Source organism: Doryrhamphus excisus, chromosome 10 (assembly GCF_030265055.1).
Source record: "Doryrhamphus excisus isolate RoL2022-K1 chromosome 10, RoL_Dexc_1.0, whole genome shotgun sequence".
NCBI lineage: Eukaryota > Metazoa > Chordata > Actinopteri > Syngnathiformes > Syngnathidae > Doryrhamphus > Doryrhamphus excisus.
The window spans coordinates 2,486,529-2,504,814 of record NC_080475.1 but is presented as its reverse complement, the minus strand read 5'-3'; the positions used below and the strand labels follow the sequence as shown (position 1 = coordinate 2,504,814).

The following is an 18,286-nucleotide window of genomic DNA, read 5'->3' as shown; positions in this document are numbered from 1 at the left end:
TCGTTGTGAAGGCAGATTTTTGGATGGAAAGTTGTGCAAGTGTACCTAATGCTGTGTCCAGTGAATATACAGTATGTTTGCTTAAAATGCTGAAGTCAAATTTGAAAAACAACGGATAGTCTACTATAGACTATAGTTCTCATTTCTCCAAAACTCTTTGATTTCCATGAAATCATCAGTAGGACCTTCAGGAAGTCCCTGAAAGAGCCAAACAATCACATTGATCACGATGACGGTAAATCAGAATGCTGACTTCAATCAGCAAACCGGGTTGAAAACACATGACTTGTCTGCATCATCCTTGTGGATGGAACGGAAACGTACATTTTACTGTGTAAAAAAAAAAAAAAAAAAAAAAAAAAAAAAACCTGCTCGAAATGTTTAATGTCTGATGACAAACGCATCACTCACAGCAGGAAGTGGTTTGTGAGTCAACACAAAAAAGGTCAGGGGTGCACGCGGCGACACAAATGAGCAGCGTGGAAAATCAAACACCTCACAGGAAAGTTGTGATAGCCTACACTTTACTGTCACTCTTTAGGAATGGCTCATTTTCAAGAAAAAGAAAACATACCGACTGGAATTTCACTGATCAGTAAAAGAGTTTTGTGATACCAGGCTGTGTCTTGTTTTGCATGCTTCTCATTCAAATACAGTACTTCTCATCTTAGCGCTAAGGGGGAACCCACCACCTCGTCCTTGGGGTCACGACCCAAAGCTCATGACCATAGATAAGGATAATAGCATACAAAATGGATGAATTTATATACTGTATATATAGAAACATAGTAGTATTATTGTTTGTTTATTCAATTGTATCATTATTTATTGGTTTTTATTGATTCATTTCATTTAATAATTATTTAGCGTATTTAATTAATTAAAAAAAAAAATCGTAATTTTATGAATGTAATTGTATTAATATTTATGTAATATTTCATTATTTTATTAAGTTTTTAAAAATCATTGTGATTAATTTTATGTGCTGGGCTGCACGGCAGTCGAGTGGCACAGACCGCACAGCTAGGAGACCCGAGTTCAATTCCACCCTCGGCCATCTCTGTGTGGAGTTTGCATGTTCTCCCCGTGCATGCGTGGGTTTTCTCCGGGTACTCCGGTTTCCTCCCACATTCCAAAAACATGCTAGGTTAATTAGCGACTCCAAATTGTCCATAGGTATGAATGTGAGTGTGAATGGTTGTTTGTCTATATGTGCCCTGTGATTGGCTAGGTGTCCAGGGTGTACCCCGCCTCTCGCATGAAGACAGCTGGGATAGGCTCCAGCACCCCCGAGACCCTTGTGAGGAAAAGCAGTAGAAAATGAATGAATGAGTAGTATTATTGTTTGTTTATTCAATTCTATCATTATTTATTGGTTTTATTTATTGATTCATTTCATTTTATAATTATTAACTCTATTTCTTTAATTAATTAATTTTTAAAAATTCCATAATTTTATGAATGTAATTGTATTAATATTTATGTAATTATTTCATTATTTTATTCAGTTTTTAAAAATCATTGTGATTAATTTTATGTGATTGGTAGTTTTAATTAGGGATATCCGATAATTATCTGCCCGATATATCGGTATCAGATTTTTTTTTTTTTTTTTTGTGAAAACTAGTTTTTTTTTGTGAAAACTAGTTTTAAAAAAATATCGGATTATAATTTCCTCTCACTTGATTTATTTATTTATTTTTATTATTATTATTATTATTATTTAGTGTTAGTTAACATTACACCATCTTTTCAGGCTTCAATATTTATCACAACAGATCAGTTACTATACAGCAGTGCTTCTCAAATAGTGGGGCGGGTCCCCCCCCGGGGGGGGGGGGGGGGGACGCGAGAGGATTTCATTTCAATGTAGACTCCTACTGTACCAACATGTCAAAATTTATAGTACCAAACATACAATTTGACTTTTGAATACGTTTGTATGCTCTCCGTTTTGTTGCATTTTCTTAGTTTCAGTTTCACATTCAGTACGGTACAGTACAGTGACATCACAAGTGACTTAGACTTTATTGAAATTGCTTGGCTGCAGTAGCTCGATTGCAAAGAAAAACACTTGAAAAATGAAATGCATTGCAATATGAATAAATAGAATATAAGATAAACAACATTTGCATATTTGCAAATGTTGAGTAAACAAGATTCTATTTTTATAACTTCACAAAAAAAGCTTAATACTAGTATGGCCATGTTTCTATTGATGAAAATGAATAATCAATATGAAAACGCTGATGTTGATTTGATTCATTTGGCATGCAATAGCATAAAGTAGAATGAATATACTCATATAGCATTACAGGAAGTGACCCAGGCAAAGAAGCAAGTATAGCACCAATGATTACATATTTCTGTTTGAAATGCCATAAATCAAGCGTCATATATTGAGGATACTTTGTATTAATGATCCTGCTGGGGTTTAAAAGCCATACAATACTTGCACATTGCTTATTTGCTGATGCTGGTCTCCGTTTCACACATAATGTTCTACACAGCTGGAGGAGGCACTACAGGAAAAAGCAAAAAGGCATTGTTTGGATTTAAGAATTGAAGAAAAGTGCATGCACCCCTCACATTTCAGCAACCACTTAATTATATCATCTCAGGAGACAATACTATATGAAAAAAGAAGTCACTGTACAGCTATTTAGACAATAATGGCTGCCGGTTGACTTATTTTCAGTGGCTGGAGCACACTGACTAAAGTAGATATATTTTGTTTCATTTCGTTGGTAAAAACATAATAGCCATATCTACCGCCATATTGTGATTTACACCATAAACGTTAGCCCTACGTTTATTTTATCTACATATTTAGATCCCTTGACCAACAAAACATACCACAGAAGGGTTTAAATGACTTCAACAATACTAACATGCTACTGTAAGCATGCTAACACCAAGCATAACAGCTTGATTGTTTGTATAAAAGTCCCTACCTCATAAAATGCTAAGATTGTTAGCATAATTAATATTTTAGTATTATAGTTGTTTGCTTAAGTTTATATTCATGCAAATTGTAAACAAATGCGAATTTTCGCATGCCAGCGATGCTAACATGCTAATATTAACATGCTAACACGTAACAAGTGTCTACCAGTGAAAATGGCAAAAATTAGACTATACTAATGTTAGCATTCTCGTCATGCTAACATTAGCATTTTAACACCTAGCATAATAACAACTTAAAAATTACTAAAAATGCTACTATGCTAATGTTAACATGCTAGAAATGCTATCATGTTAATGTTAGCATGCTAACACCTAGCATGACAGTGGTAGTGTTCATATACGGTAAGTGTCTATCTATGAAAACAACTAAAAATACTACTATAGTAATATCAGCACGCTACCAATGCTAACATCAGCATGCTAACACTTAACATGATAGTGATAATGTTTATATATGTCTATCCATAAAATAGCAAAAAATGCTAGTATGCTAACAGTAGAATACTAACATTAGCATGCTAACACCTAGCAAGATACCAACATACAGAGAAGGCTAAATGTCCAAAAAATAGTGTGACGATTTTTATGTGGAGTACATGATTACTGACGTATGAGGGGATTACTCAGTCATCTTAAAGTGATCTCACTCTCTGTCTTTGGAATTTGAGTATCAGATGATCTGCGAGTAGAAATCCCTACAGTAATATCAGCACACTAGCAATGCTAACATTAGCATGCTAACACTTAACATGATAGTGGTAAATGTTTATGCCTACCCATAAAAATAGCAAAAAATGCGAGTATGCTAACAGTAGAATACTAACATTAGCATGCTAACACCTAGCAAGATACCAATGTACAGAGAATGCTAAATGTCCATTTTGAGTATCAGATGATCTGCGAGTAGAAATCCCTATGGTAATATCAGCACGCTAGCAATGCTAACATTAGCATGCTAACACTTAACATGATAGTGATAATGTTTATATATGTCTATCCATAAAAATAGCAAAAAATGCTAACAGTAGCATAATAACTTTAGCATGCTAACCTAGCAAGATACCAACATACAGAGAAGGCTAAATGTCCAAAAATAGTGTGACGATTTTTTTTTTGTGGAGTACATGATTACTGACGTATGAGGGGATTACTCAGTCATCTTAAAGTGATCTCACCCTCTGTCTTTGGAATTTGAGTATCAGATGATCTGCAAGTAGAAAAAGAGAAAAAGTTAGTACATTATTTTCTTTGAGCTAATAAAACATGCAGTGGCCGCATGGCATCATCCATTATTAAGGGGTTCAGGTTGCAACAAGGTCTTTTTAATGACCATGCAATCAGTAGTAAGGTCACACTCCCAACACATGAAAAGTCCAAACCACAAAAAAAACAACTGTCATGTGTTAGGAGTGTGTGTTTGGGTTTTGGAAATGCAGAATTTTGAATGAAATAGTAATAATAATGCAAGTTATTTTGTTTCATGATGCTTTTCATCCTGGCTGGTCTTGCCGTTCAAATTCATACAACATGCACAAGCGCTTCATCCACTCTTACTTGGGGGAGGATTTTACACATTTTGTGCATTTTTTACCTGTTTGAGGAACGACACATTGGTTACAAAACACGTCAAAGGACGCACTCACGGGGGGCAGTACATCAGGTACACCTGCGCAATCCACAGAAAACGGAATCCACAGTTCTGTTCCTTTACCAAGTGCATCTCAAGTATTTTCTATTTCTATTATTGAGAAAGTCTGAACTCGAAACTGAAAGTGACAAAAGTGACACTGCATGCAGAGTATGATAAATGTATACATGTTGGCAGGTCTGCACTATAATATTGAAAGTCCTCCCAGCTTCTCACGTTCCCCCCTGACAGCTCACCATGAGGGGGGGGGGGGGGGGTCCTGTCATGCTATTTGAGAAACACTGTTCTTGAAACACTGATGTGGGTATTTCCCTCAACTTGAAAGGGAAAATAGAAGAGCGGTAAAGGGAGATAGAGTTAGGGGAGAGAGAGAGCAATTGCCATATTGATATTTTGTAAACAAACACATAGATATGTAGTATAGTTATATACATAGCATCTCAGCTTTGTGATATGCTGTACATGAAAAAGTCTATATTATAATTTTCTTCTTGTAATATTGTCACAATATTTGGATTTTACTCTCGTAATAACAAATTAAAAAAACATTTATTTAAATTAAACATTTTCCTCATATTCATCATCATAAAATAATGTTTTTTTCTGAATATTTTGACGATATTCTTGTTAAATTACAGCTGTTTCTCCCTCGAAATTATGTTGGTTTTTTTTTCAACACTTTCAACTTTCTTGTTGTAAATTTCCCATAGTATTTGGACTTTATTCTTGTATCATATATCATAAATTAAAAATTTTGTTTTGCTTCTCATAATATTGCATTTTTTAAAAATATATTTACATTTAAAATCTACTACTAAAGCTACTAAAATAATTTTAAAATGCTTCTCTCTTTATTTTTGTAAAATTGTGGCTTTTTTCCGCTCTGAATATTTTGACAATATTATCATTAAATTACAGCTTTTTTCCCTTATTATTTTTTTTAACTTATTCTTGTAATTTGTCTTCCCATAATTAGGACATTATTCCCATAATATTTTGACTTTATTTTTATATAACCTTATCCTCAACCTAAGTTTCTAAAAATAGGAACTTTATTCATTGTTTTGTTAGTTTTTCATGATATGAAAGTTCTTTAATATTTCAACTTCATGCTACTGAAATGATGAAAGATTTCTTCATAATGTTATGATAGTCATACAATTACAGCATTTTCGTTATTAGATTACAACCTTTCTCTTAATATTTTCACTTGCAGATTAAAGAGTTGCAGAAAGAAATCAATATTGATATGATCTCATCTCATTTTTAGATGAAATTATCCGAAATGACCAGCCGTCCTTGGTAATAATATTACAGTCTTGAACATCACCCTCGTATTATGGGATCTCATGAGATTGCACAGGTGTACCTAATGAAGTGTCCAGTGAGCAATATCATAGAAAAAAAGTCAAACAAACTTACTTAAGGCTATCAAAATGCCAGAAACAAACATGATGATAGCGAGAACAACTCCTGTGGTCCTCAACGTGTCTTCATCTGCAATGACAAAGCCGTTATATATACAAGCTGTACGTAAACATGTACACAGAGTGCTACTCAACTGGCGTCTCGCGGGACAATTATGACCCATGAAGGACATCATACCGGCCCACTAGTTTAGTTCAAACTTCCCCAAAATAGGGCGCTCCTGTCATGTGGAGAATCTTTGACTCGCATGACACTCCTGTCGTATAAAGGATCTTTGTGTAGCGTTTTTGACTTTCAGCTTGGCCTGCCATAAAAGCCTCATGTTGCGGCGATCAAGTCTGATGCTTGTGTGTCGCACCAAACATTACAATAACATGACTGACACCTAGTGGGCAGTTTAGAATATTACATAGCATCACATCTTTGGCTAAGATTGCTAAGATTGTTAGTATAATTAAAATGTTAGCATTATAGTTGTTTGCTTAAGTTTATATTCATGGAAATTGTAAACAAAGTATGCAGTGTGTAGTGTGCTCATGTTAGCATGCTAATGACGCCAGCGATGCTAACATTAGCATGCTGACATGCTACCTATGAAATGGCTTACAAATGACACTATGCTAATATCAACATGCTAGCATGAAGCGTCTGCTTAAGTTCATATTCATGGCAATCACAAAAAAGTATAGTATGCTCATTTTAGCATGCTAGTGATGGTAACATGCTAATATTAACATGCTAACACATTACATAAGTGTCTACCAATGAAAATGGCAAAAAAATAGACTATACTAGCATTTGTTAGCATTCTATTAATGCTAACATGAGCATTCTAACACCTAGCATAATAACATCTTTAAAATTACTAAAAATGCTACTATGCTAATGTTAACATGCTAGAAATACTATCATGTTAATGTTAGCATGCTAACACCTAGCATGATAGCGGTAGTGTTCATATACTGCGAGTGTCTATCCCATGAAAACAACTAAAAATACTACTACGGTAATATCAGCACGCTAGCAATGCTAACATTAGCATGCTAACACTTAACATGATAGTGATAATGTTAATGTTATTAAGCGCTACAAAGGCCCTTTTGAAACTGTTATGTTTATTTTTATTTATTCATTTATTATTGAGGGCTTTAACATGCATGAAAACTCACCAAAATTAGAAAGTGCATCAGGTCTGGTGAAGAATTTGATATTTTGCGGGTCCAAAAAACAAAATCCCGAAATTGACTCAGTAGTGCCCCATTTAAATTCATTCATTCATTCATTTTCTACCGCTTTTTCCTCACGAGGGTCGCGGGGGGTGCTGGAGCCTATCCCAGCTGTCTTCGGGCGAGAGGCGGGGTACACCCTGGACTGGTGGCCAGCCAATCACAGGGCACATATAGACAAACAACCATTCACACTCACATTCATACCTATGGACAATTTGGAGTCGGCAATTAACCTAGCATGTTTTTGGAATGTGGGAGGAAACCGGAGTACCCGGAGAAAACCCACGCATGCACGGGGAGAACATGCAAACTCCACACAGAGATGGCCGAGGGCGGGGACCGAACCCTGGTCTCCTAGCTGTGAGGTCTGCGCACTAACCACCAGACCGCCGTGCCGCCTCCCATTTAAATTTTTTTTAAAAATTAGCCCGACATCAGTTTCATGGATCATCACAAAACTTGAGAGAGAAACTTGGAGATGTCAATCATGATAGGATGCACTAAAAAGTCTGAAGAACCCACAATAAACAGGAAGTCGGCTATTTTGGTTGTTGGCTGCAATTTTGGGGTGTATTTTGACAAACTTGTTTTGGTATTTTTATTAATTTAAACATTTTGTTGTGCTTGAAAATGCTTATTTTAGGCAAAATGCACGGAACTTTTGCTTAAATAAATGAAATGTTGGCCGTATTCAATTACAAAAAACTGTGATAGCCTTGAAATTCAAAGTGTGAAGTGATGTCGGGACGTCTGTACCGGATACAAAATAATACTGAAAGGAGAATTTTTTTCCAAACTTTCAACTTTCTTGTTGTAAATTTCCCATAGAACCTTAACCTTGGACCTTATTCTTGTATCATAACGTTCAAAAATTAAAAATGTTGTTTTGCTTCTCATAATATTGCATTTTTTTAAAATATATTTACATTTAAAATCTACACTACTAAATGTTTTTTTTAAAATGTTCTTTTATTTTTGTAAAATCGTGTCTTTTTTCCACTCTGAATATTTTGACAATATTCTCATTAAATTACAGCTTTTTTCCCTTAAAATTTTACAACTTATTCTTGTAATTTGTCTTCCCATAATTAGGACATTATTCCCATAATATTTTGACTTTATTTTTATATAACTTTATCCTCAACCTAAGTTTCTAAAAATGGGAACTTTATTCATTGTTTTGATTTTTTTTAAAGTACTTCTATAATATTTCAACTTTATGCTACTGAAATGATGAAAGATTTCTTCATAATGTTATGATAGTCATACAATTACAGCATTTTCGTTATTAGATTACAACCTTTCTCTTAATATTTTCACTTGCAGATTGAAGAGTTGCAGAAAGAAATCAATATTGATATGATCTCATCTCAAACTTGTATTGGTATTTTTATTAATTAAAAAAATGTTTGTGCTTGAAAATGCTTATTTTAGGCAAAATACGTGGAAAGTTTGCTTAAATAAATGAAATGTTGGCCGTATTCAATTACAAAAAACTGATAGTCTTGAAATTCAAAGCGTGAAGTCATGTCGGGACGTCTGTACCGGATACAAAATAACACTGAAAGGAGAATTTTTATGTCCTCTACAACACTTTAGGTGGATTTTCCTGATATCCAGTATAGAAGGTAAAATGTAGTGCAAATCTTACCATATTCAAAGTCCTTATGTTCTGGAAACATTGCCTCTGCAAAGAAAAAGGGGGGGAAAAAAGGTGTTTAGAGTGGGTTTGCATGCCTGCAAAGCTGCAACATTGCCTCCATAAATCTCTTGGGGGGGGGGGCTCCTTCCCGCAACCCCACCCCTTGCTCAATGCTTTTCTCAGCATTGAAAGATGCACAGCAAAGAATGGTGTAGCAGTAGGATGAAGCACGGTACAGAGGCAAAATATGTAAACGTATATTTGTAATAGCGCCATATGGGTACCAGTTTGTTATATTTATGTATATAATTTAAATCACCATCACGTAAGAGGGAATGAAATGCAGTATTAGGAAGTATAGCAGCAATGCAATTAAATTAAATCATGCATTGGGATATTTGACCTTTATAAACACAACAAATAGCATGCTATGCTGACTCATGAAATATAATAAAGCAAACAGACCTGTGGTTCCCATGGTTGCAGAGCAGACAGCTTGAAGACTTCCTCCAAGTGATGAGCAGACTGCAGTTGTGTGGGAAGGAACTCCAGGGTGCACTGGTCAACCCCACACCAAGTCCGGAGCCCCCTGGTGGCCACAATGAAACACTACACTTTTACATATTATGCATCAACAAAGAAGTAGGATCACCTTCGAGTCCAAATAATAGGTTATTATATAATATTGTGCTATAGGTGGTATATATTTTTACCCAGCCAAGATGTGTATTGCACACTAAAACAATGTACATCCTGTTTGGCTTTGGGTAAGGACAGCTTTTATTCTCACCGATGAGCCAATTTGTGGGAAATCTCAGCAATAGTTAAATCCGATTTAAATGAAATGAGATGCATTTCTGCACTATGCAGAATGGCCACTTTGCAGCACATAAATCATTAACAAGAACCGGAGGTTGCTGAGCCAACTGCAACGTCAGCACAATCCACCACAGTGCAGCACCGGCTTGTATCTGGTCCAACCCCGCCACACACACACCGGCAACGGATTGGATGGGATCTGCAATAATGTGGCACATATTAAAAGATACGCTTTTATTGTTTGCATCAATCACAAAGTCCCTAAATCTACATCTTCATTAATCTGACACCTTAAATAGTCAGAGGTCAAGATGACTTAAAAAAAAACGAATAAGATAAAAAGACATTTTTAAAAAAGAAGGCTTCATGTGAGGGTTCAGATTGTCTCCAGCAGGATTTCAAATGCTGCCATCTGGTGGTGTGACTTGCTAACTGCAAGAAGAGAAGTACGGCTCCTTTAGAAATGTGTCATGTGATCTGATCTCATGATTTTAAAGTACTTACCAGCTGCTCTTTGTTGTCTGTGGCTTTAAGCTGTAAAACAGGCAGAACATGTACGCTACATTTGTTTTTCCATTCTAGAATAGTAACTCATACAGTGCATATTTACCTCTCGGAACACCCGATTCCCCATCAGGACCACGGGACCTGCGGGTAATAAAGTTAAAATAGTAATGACTGCAACGTCGGACAAAAATAAACAATTTATTCTTTGTTTACCTTGACTTGTCACTCTTGGAACATACGCATTTCCTGCCTGTTAATGGAGGACAACCGGTTATAAAATTGACATAAGAGAAGAAAATATAAATTTTTGTCAATTGTGTGGAACTGCTTGTTCATTATTATTATTATTTTGTTCATGTGTTGTGTTTCTTTGGTTAATACACCCATTTAGAAGCTTTTTAAAATAAAATCATATTCCTAAAGCGGCCACACAGCTAGGAGACCCGTGTTCGATTCCACCGCTCGGCCATCTCTGCGTGGAGTTTGCATGTTCCGGTTTTACTCCCACATTCCAAAAACATGCAAGGTTAATTGGCGACTCCAAATTGTCCATAGGTATGAATGTGAGTGTGAGTGGTTTGCATGCAGGCCTCACAGCTTGAAGACCGGAGTTCAATTCCACCCTCAGCCACCTCTTTAGATCTAATAAAAATCATTTCACCTCCTTATGTTGTTAAGATACTAGGCAGGGGGTGTCCAAACTGTGTAGGACACGGGCTGCACGGTGAGTGAGTGAGTGGTTGGTTTGCACGCAGGCCTCACAGCTAGGAGACCTGAGTTCAATTCCACCCTAAGCCACCTCTTTAGATCCAAGGCGAATCATTTCACCTCCTTATGTCGTTAAGATACTAGGCCATGGGTGTCCAAACTGTGTAGGACACGGGCTGCACGGTGAGTGAGTGGTTTGCACGCAGGCCTCACAGCTAGGAGACCGGAGTTCAATTCCACCCTCAGCCACCTCTTTAGATCTAAGACGAATCATTTCACCTCCTTATGCCATTAAGATACTAGGCCATGGGTGTCCAAACTGTGTAGGACACGGGCTGCACGGTGATTGAGTGGTTTGCACGCAGGCCTCACAGCTTGGAGACCCGAGTTCAATTCCACCCTCGGCCATCTCTGTGTGGAGTTTGCATGTTCCGGTTTCCTCCCACATTCCAAAAACATGCTAGGTTAATTGGCGACTCCAAATTGTCCATAGGTATGAATGTGAGTGTGAATGGTTGTTTGTCTATATGTGCCCTGTGATTGGCTGGCCACCAGTCCAGGGTGTACCCCGCCTCTCGCCTGAAGACAGCTGGGATTGAGCATAGAAGAGCATGTTAAAAAGGCATCTCTCCTTAATTCATCCACTAGAGGGCGCCAGTGGTGTCTTTCACCCAACAGTAAACTTCCACACTCTGCTCTCTTTTATGTTATGATTTGTCAGTTTTGGCCTTTTTTTTTATGATGCTTTTCTATACTGACCTCATTTGAGTAAAGCGAGAAAGAGGCTCTGACTTTCTTGTAGTACATAAACCCAAAATAATAAACTTTGCATCTAAAAACTATTAACGACATGCTAATCCGGCAATAAAACCAGTTTTGCTTTGCATGCAGATTCAGAATGACAACGTTTGTCATAAGACTTGAAGATGGAAAATGTCTCAACAGGGCTCAACCTAATTTGACTCTCCTCATCTGTTATATTATATACAACATTTTATTATACAACAAAATAGACAAAGGTTTTGGGACATGAATCATTTTTAAGTTAGTAGTCTGCGGGGAAGACAACTCCCAAATCTTGAGGAGTCTTTTTTTATGGACCTTGATCTGTGCAGCAGGAACAGCAAAATACACAAATAGAAGAAAACTGTAAAAATGTGTCATCTTCCATTCGGGGTTTAGGGATTTACATGTAAAAATCTTTGACACAAATTTTGTGACGCTCGGTTTTACGGACGTCAATGAGCTGCCTGCACTCAGGAAACGCACAACTATGTCTACAGAAGTCCTCGGGAGCGCACGGGAGTGTGACCAATCACAGTAAAGTGGGCATGTCTAGAAGAGGGCAGTGGGTGGGGTAAATTAAACAGGAAGCAGGAAGTCCATGGAAACACTGCAAACAGAGGTGCAGACTATGGAAGATCTAGAAAGCTTTCTGTGTAATTTGTTTGCACCTGCTCTATAGTAGTGAAAGAGTGAAAAATTAGCATAATTGGTCCGCTTTAAATTTTTTTCGCCACCTGTTTGCCACCATTTTGTTTAGTTCGGGGACGGGGCGGGCTAGTGTTAGTGATGAGATGCCACCGCAATTGAAATAAATACATTCCCACACTTTCATTTACATGGTGTCAATTTACCCCAGTTTTTATTGGGCGGATATCTTAGGGATCTAAAAGCTTTTCTTTCTATTAATAGAAATGTAGGCATGACATATTTTTCCCTCCATCCGCCATTTCATATTTCAGGTCATCTAACCATCAGCTATGTGACTGAAGGAAGCAGATAGGGTGCCTGGATGTGTTCGTCCCAGTATGTTGTGGTGAATGTGCAGCCATGCAAGAGGAGTAAAAGGTGATAAGGAACAACTGCTAGGAGACCGGGGGGGTTATCGCAGATATCGGCCTCCCTGTGTGGTGGCACACGTGGTGAATACTCACTGACGATGAGGGCGATGCCCAGAAGAAACAGCACGACGGCGAAAACCAGGCCACCGATTCTCAGGGATTCATAATCTGAAATGATAGGAGGCAAAAGATAAAATTTATATATATATATATATATATTTTTTTTTAGATGTATCTGATATTATGGACAGCTAGGCACAATTTCCACTTAATCATGAAATAGTATTTTTACAATGGAGATCATAATGTGAAGCACAACAATTATTTTTTTCGACATTTTAGCCACATTGAAACACCAATATAAACTGAATATTCACTCTTAATTCACAAAATAATCCTCAAAATTACACTTACGTATGTCATTTCCATAAATGCTGTTAATATGAAGGCAAACCCAAAGGCCAAAACTAATAGCGCTTTAAAAACACCCATATTCTTGGAGTATTCTTGGAAGATAACTTAATTTGAGCTGCTTACTCACCATATTCAAAAGCGCTGTCATAGTCTGCTTGGGGAGGACAGGGACAGGAAAGAAATGAGATGCACTTTTATACACAGACTTGACTCCCGTGAAGTATCACTTTTCTGCTGAAACAATACGCACCTTTTTCGCCGTCCGCTGCTGCTACTGTGTGGCAAAAAAGACGGACATATCAACTGATGCATTGTTGAATATTAAATGTCTTATACATTATGTGGAACATCACTGATTGAACATGATATGGTTAAACTCTGGGCCTTTTTTCCCCGTATCATTCATGGCCCGGTTTCTAGGGTACAGATCCAATTAATGCTGTAGTTATGTGATAAATATCGGTATCAGTATCGGCTGATATCGGTATCAGAACTTGAGAGTTGAGTGTAAAACATACCACAACAATCAGCTGCCAAATAATTTAATAACTCATTATTTCTAAAATCACAAATACTTAAACTTGCTGATATAGTTCATCTTCAAACAGCTAAAACAATGCATAAGGCTAAAAATAACCAATTAGCTAAAAATGTCATCCAATACTTCTCTACAAGAGAGGAGAAATATGATCTCAGGGAAGAACTACATTTGAAACACGTCTATGCTAGGACTACGTTAAAAAGCCATAGCATTTCAGTATGTGGAATCAAACTATGGAATGGATTGAGTAAGACCCTCAAACAATGCACAACGATGAGCCAATTCAAGAAACAATACAAGCAGTTGATGTTTGCTAAATACAAGGATGAAGAGTCTTGAACCAGTCATGATGTGCTATACATATCACTATATTGACACTTACTATGGTACCCATTATGTCATTGGATGGTCATATCACCTTGTACTTTGGTACATGCTAAAAAATAAATATAAAAAATAAAATAAATACATCATAAAATAACATTTTATTATTATTAAATAATAATAATAAACAATACTATAATAAATAAGAAAATAATATTTAAAAATAATATTTTATTATTATTATTTATTTATTTTATTTATCAAATAAAAATATTAAAATAAATAAATCATAACAATAATAATAATTAAATATTTTAAACATAATATTTTATTATTTATTTTATTTCATATTTTATAAATAAATAACATATTTAAAAATAATATTTTATTATTACTATTTATTTATTTATTTAATTCACTAATCACTATATTGACAGTTACTATGGTACCCATTATGTCATTGGATGGTCATATCACCTTCTACTTCGGTAAGGGACAAAAAAAAATAAAAAAAGAACCTTAAACTGTATTATGGAAAGCAGGAAGTGAACAAATATAACAGTTACTGATTGTAAAAGTACCAGATGGAGGGGTAGGATTTAATAAGCTGTGCTTCTTCCTACTCCTTTTGGACATGTGGAACTGTGAACTGATTATGTGATGCATTCAATTGTAATCTGATGCATGTTCAAATGAAATAAAACCATTACCAATAATTGACCATATCAGAATCAAAAGGCGGAGGAAACTTTAGGATTAACTTGCCACACACTGAGCCTGTTATGCAATGGTCCACAAATAACTGAATCCTACGTGTTATTGAAGAGTGATGAAGAAGACCATTCTCACCCAGAGCAGGGGTCACCCAGGAGATGAACGCCACAAACAGCACAACATCCATTGTAGCTGGTTAAAAGGAAAAATACATAAATGTGTTAATTAGAATTGCACAATTGCACATAAACCATTTTGATTACCTTATAAAGCTATGTGCATCGGTTCCCTTATTATAATGCACTGTGGTCATACACCACTAGGCTGGACTGTTCGTGCAAACCTTTTTCGGATGTGTAACAAAACAAAGACGATCATTAAACCCTGGCTGATTCTTCCTGCGTGCAGTGGGGGAGGGTGTGCACAGCATGCCTTATTATCCAGGTAGGCAAAGTAACGTTTACACACCGGCAGGGAGTCGCCGCAGGTATTTAATAAAACTTGTGCTGCTTTTATCTGCCTGTTAAACAAGTGAAGCACAGAGCGGAATGCAAGAGAGCGGCAGAGGTGAAGAAGACGCGCGAAAATCAGCTTGCAGACCAAAATATCCAAAGATCCAAATCTCGGGTATCGTGTTGTCTCGTGACACCCCTGAGTTTAAGTGTTATCTTGTGCATGTATGCCCTACTGATGGGGGTTAATCTGAACTGCTTCTGGAATAAGAGCATGATGTGACAATAAATGGGAGCTAAATGACATTTTTTTTTCAAGTTTTTTTTTCGATGTGCAACACTAAAAAAAGTAAATACAAATAAATACAGTAAAACCAAAGCAAATACAGGTCTACTTATGTGTAGTATTTTGGGTAATATGGGTGTAAAAAAAACTATAGGGGTGCTACTTCATGTCTGGAGGGCTCTAATAATGTTAAAACCCATATTTACAAGGTTATATTTGTTCTTACTAAGCAAATAATCCAATTGTAAATAAGGACTACTCCTTTGCAGAAATTCCATTGAAAGGCGGTCGAGTGGTTAGCGCGCAGACCTCACAGCTAGGAGACCAGGGTTCAATTCCACCCTCGGCAATCTCTGTGTGGAGTTTGCATGTTCTCCCCGTGCATGCGTGGGTTTTCTCCGGTTTCCTCCCACATTCCAAAAACATGCTAGGTTAATTGGTGACTCCAAATAGTCCATAGGTATGAATGTGAGTGTGAATGGTTGTTTGTCTATATGTGTCTACTAGCGGCCAGTCCAGGGTGTACCCCGCCTCTCGCCCAAAGACAGCTGGAATAGGCTCCAGCCCCCCCCGCTGTACTTCAATCACTAAGGAACTTGCAGAAAAATAAATGCTGTAAAACAGTGCAGTCGGAGTAAATAGCCTGTCATATTATATGCATGCATAACGTGCATTATCCAGATAGGGCGACAGAATTAAAATCTCTATTTTAGGCCAAATTTAACTGCATGTTTACTTTCTGATATATTGGTCGGAAAGTAGATTGGGATATTGGCAGAAAAATAAAACTTGTGATGTCAACCCGGCCCGAGATCAGATCAACGCACTCCTGATTTTTTTTGCAGTCAAGACCTCCTGAGGTCCTGAGGTTGTGCGGGGTCTATTTTAAGTACGTCGAATGTTAGTGCTCCAAGACTGCTGGTGTTCAGTTGCATTTGATATTTGGCAGCAGGGTTTATGTCCTACTAGGACTCTTTTTCACAGTGCCACAAACAGTCATAACCTGCAGATGGAACAACAACATGATTTGAGAACACATTAGCTGGGAGTAAACAACAATGTAGCACAAGAACTAGCACACTTAAGCCATGGAATGCAATGTTGTGACCACTAGCTTGTGTAAGTAAGGAGAGCCAAGGCTTTCCTGCCTGGCACTAACCAAGCCTGAAGACCACTGAGGGGTTCATGCATGACTGCTTTGGGGGTGTGAACATGGCACTGAAACTGACATTTTTTAATACGGGAGTGTGTTTAACAACAAAAGGCTGTCAATCAAGTTAATTCAAACAAGCACGAGGGGACATATTTAAACAAAACATCATCTTGTTTGCTTTTTGAATGATGTAAAGTGGCCCAATGGGGGCAGAACTTACCTTGGAATTGAATAAATCAGCGAAGTAGCAATTTTGAAAGAAAAATAAAACAATTATTCGATGATGAAACCAACGTTACATGGAAAGAGGATTTTAAACCAGAGTCCTTTGTTTCCGGAGTACTTTCTCGTGAAATAACGCGAGATTTTTCTACTTACACAGTAGCAAACTTTTGAACACGAGAGCAAAAATGAACCCGATTAAATAGCATACAGTACAAGACACAAGGAACTAGTTATAAAGTAATTAAACGGTCACGTTTCCATTGGGGGTCGGAAGCTGACCAAAAAAGGACATCAGTCTCCCAAGAAAAGACAATTATTCACATTGTACGGTTGCCTAAAGGAACGTATTTACCATCAAATGCAATCATAAGTACTGGTGACGATTTAGAACTTACCGCGTCGTTCCCTCCGCCCAACTCTTTACTCTCAAAAGGTTCAGTCAGTGGAAAAAGTCTATGTGTGATGTTGAGCTAAAACAAAGTGATAAAAGAGAGTTTAAATGTGAATGAGAATAAGAAGTTGCGAGAAGAACCCCTTCAGTGTTTGACTGCGTGTCTGTGGTCCAACTTAGGAATGAGGGAGGAGGGGCACGAGCTTATGGTGTGAAGTTACCGCCCGGACTGGACAATTCATTAGGTACAGCTGCACCATCTTTGTATGAAAAAAAATGTCCATATTTCATAGGCATGGCCAGAGAAGCATTCAATTAGCATGTTTAAAAAGAGTGTACAACTGCACACTCTGTTATCTGGATAATCAAAATATTAGGAAGAGGATCCAAAATGCAAAGCAGACACAAACAGTGGTAGAAAACCACCACGTATTACACCAGGCATCCAGTTTTCAGATAGAGGTTTGATAGAGTTTTTTTTTTTCCAACACCAGCCATCTATGACTATATGGGCTTGCTGGGGTACAAGCTGTTAGCTGAACAAGCAGAGATGGACCAATCACAGCGGAGTGGGCGTGCCCGGAGGTGGCCTTTCGGTGAAATAAATTAAAAGACTGTTTTGGAAATCCATGGAAATACAGTTGGAATAAGTGCAGATTCTGGAAGATCTAGAAAGCTTTCAGTGGGAGTTATTGGGACGCATTTGCATGGGAGGCAATGATGCAACTCCACAATAGAAGAGATCATGTTTGATGATGCAGGATGAGTGGTTAACGTGCAGGCCACTCAGCTAGGAGACCGGAGTTCGATTCCACCCACGGCCATCTGTGTGGAGTTCTCCTGGTTTTCATCAAAAACTCCAGCTTCCTGGTCCTTGTACAAGGAAATTGTCCATAGGTATGAATGTGAGTGTGAATGGTTGTTTGACTATATGTGCCCTGTGATTCGTTCATTCATTCATTTTCTACTGCTTATCCTCACAAGGGTCACGAAG

The 18,286-nt window shown here is 37.3% G+C and overlaps 1 protein-coding gene across 5 annotated transcripts; it reads right to left on the bottom strand.

Moving 5' to 3' along the window:
- Positions 1–2,359: 2,359 nt before the first annotated feature.
- Positions 2,360–17,477, bottom strand: LOC131137560 (FXYD domain-containing ion transport regulator 6-like). Of its 5 annotated transcripts, none has more exons than XM_058085667.1 (9): positions 17,297–17,477; positions 14,921–14,977; positions 13,457–13,477; positions 13,334–13,357; positions 12,886–12,960; positions 10,454–10,490; positions 10,344–10,381; positions 10,238–10,267; positions 9,405–10,165 (listed from the first exon to the last, which is right to left on the bottom strand). In XM_058085667.1, the coding sequence occupies exons 2-8, from the start codon at positions 14,970–14,972 to the stop codon at positions 10,263–10,265; spliced, it is 252 nt and encodes an 83-aa protein (XP_057941650.1). In that variant the 5' UTR covers positions 14,973–14,977; positions 17,297–17,477; the 3' UTR covers positions 9,405–10,165; positions 10,238–10,262. The 5 variants fall into 5 exon arrangements, with proteins under 5 accessions (XP_057941652.1, XP_057941650.1, XP_057941651.1 ...); XM_058085668.1 differs by lacking the exon at positions 17,297–17,477 and adding an exon at positions 16,897–17,245; XM_058085666.1 differs by lacking the exon at positions 17,297–17,477 and adding an exon at positions 16,897–17,236 and having other exon boundaries at positions 9,406–10,165; positions 13,457–13,480.
- Between the last annotated feature and the right edge of the window lie 809 nt (positions 17,478–18,286).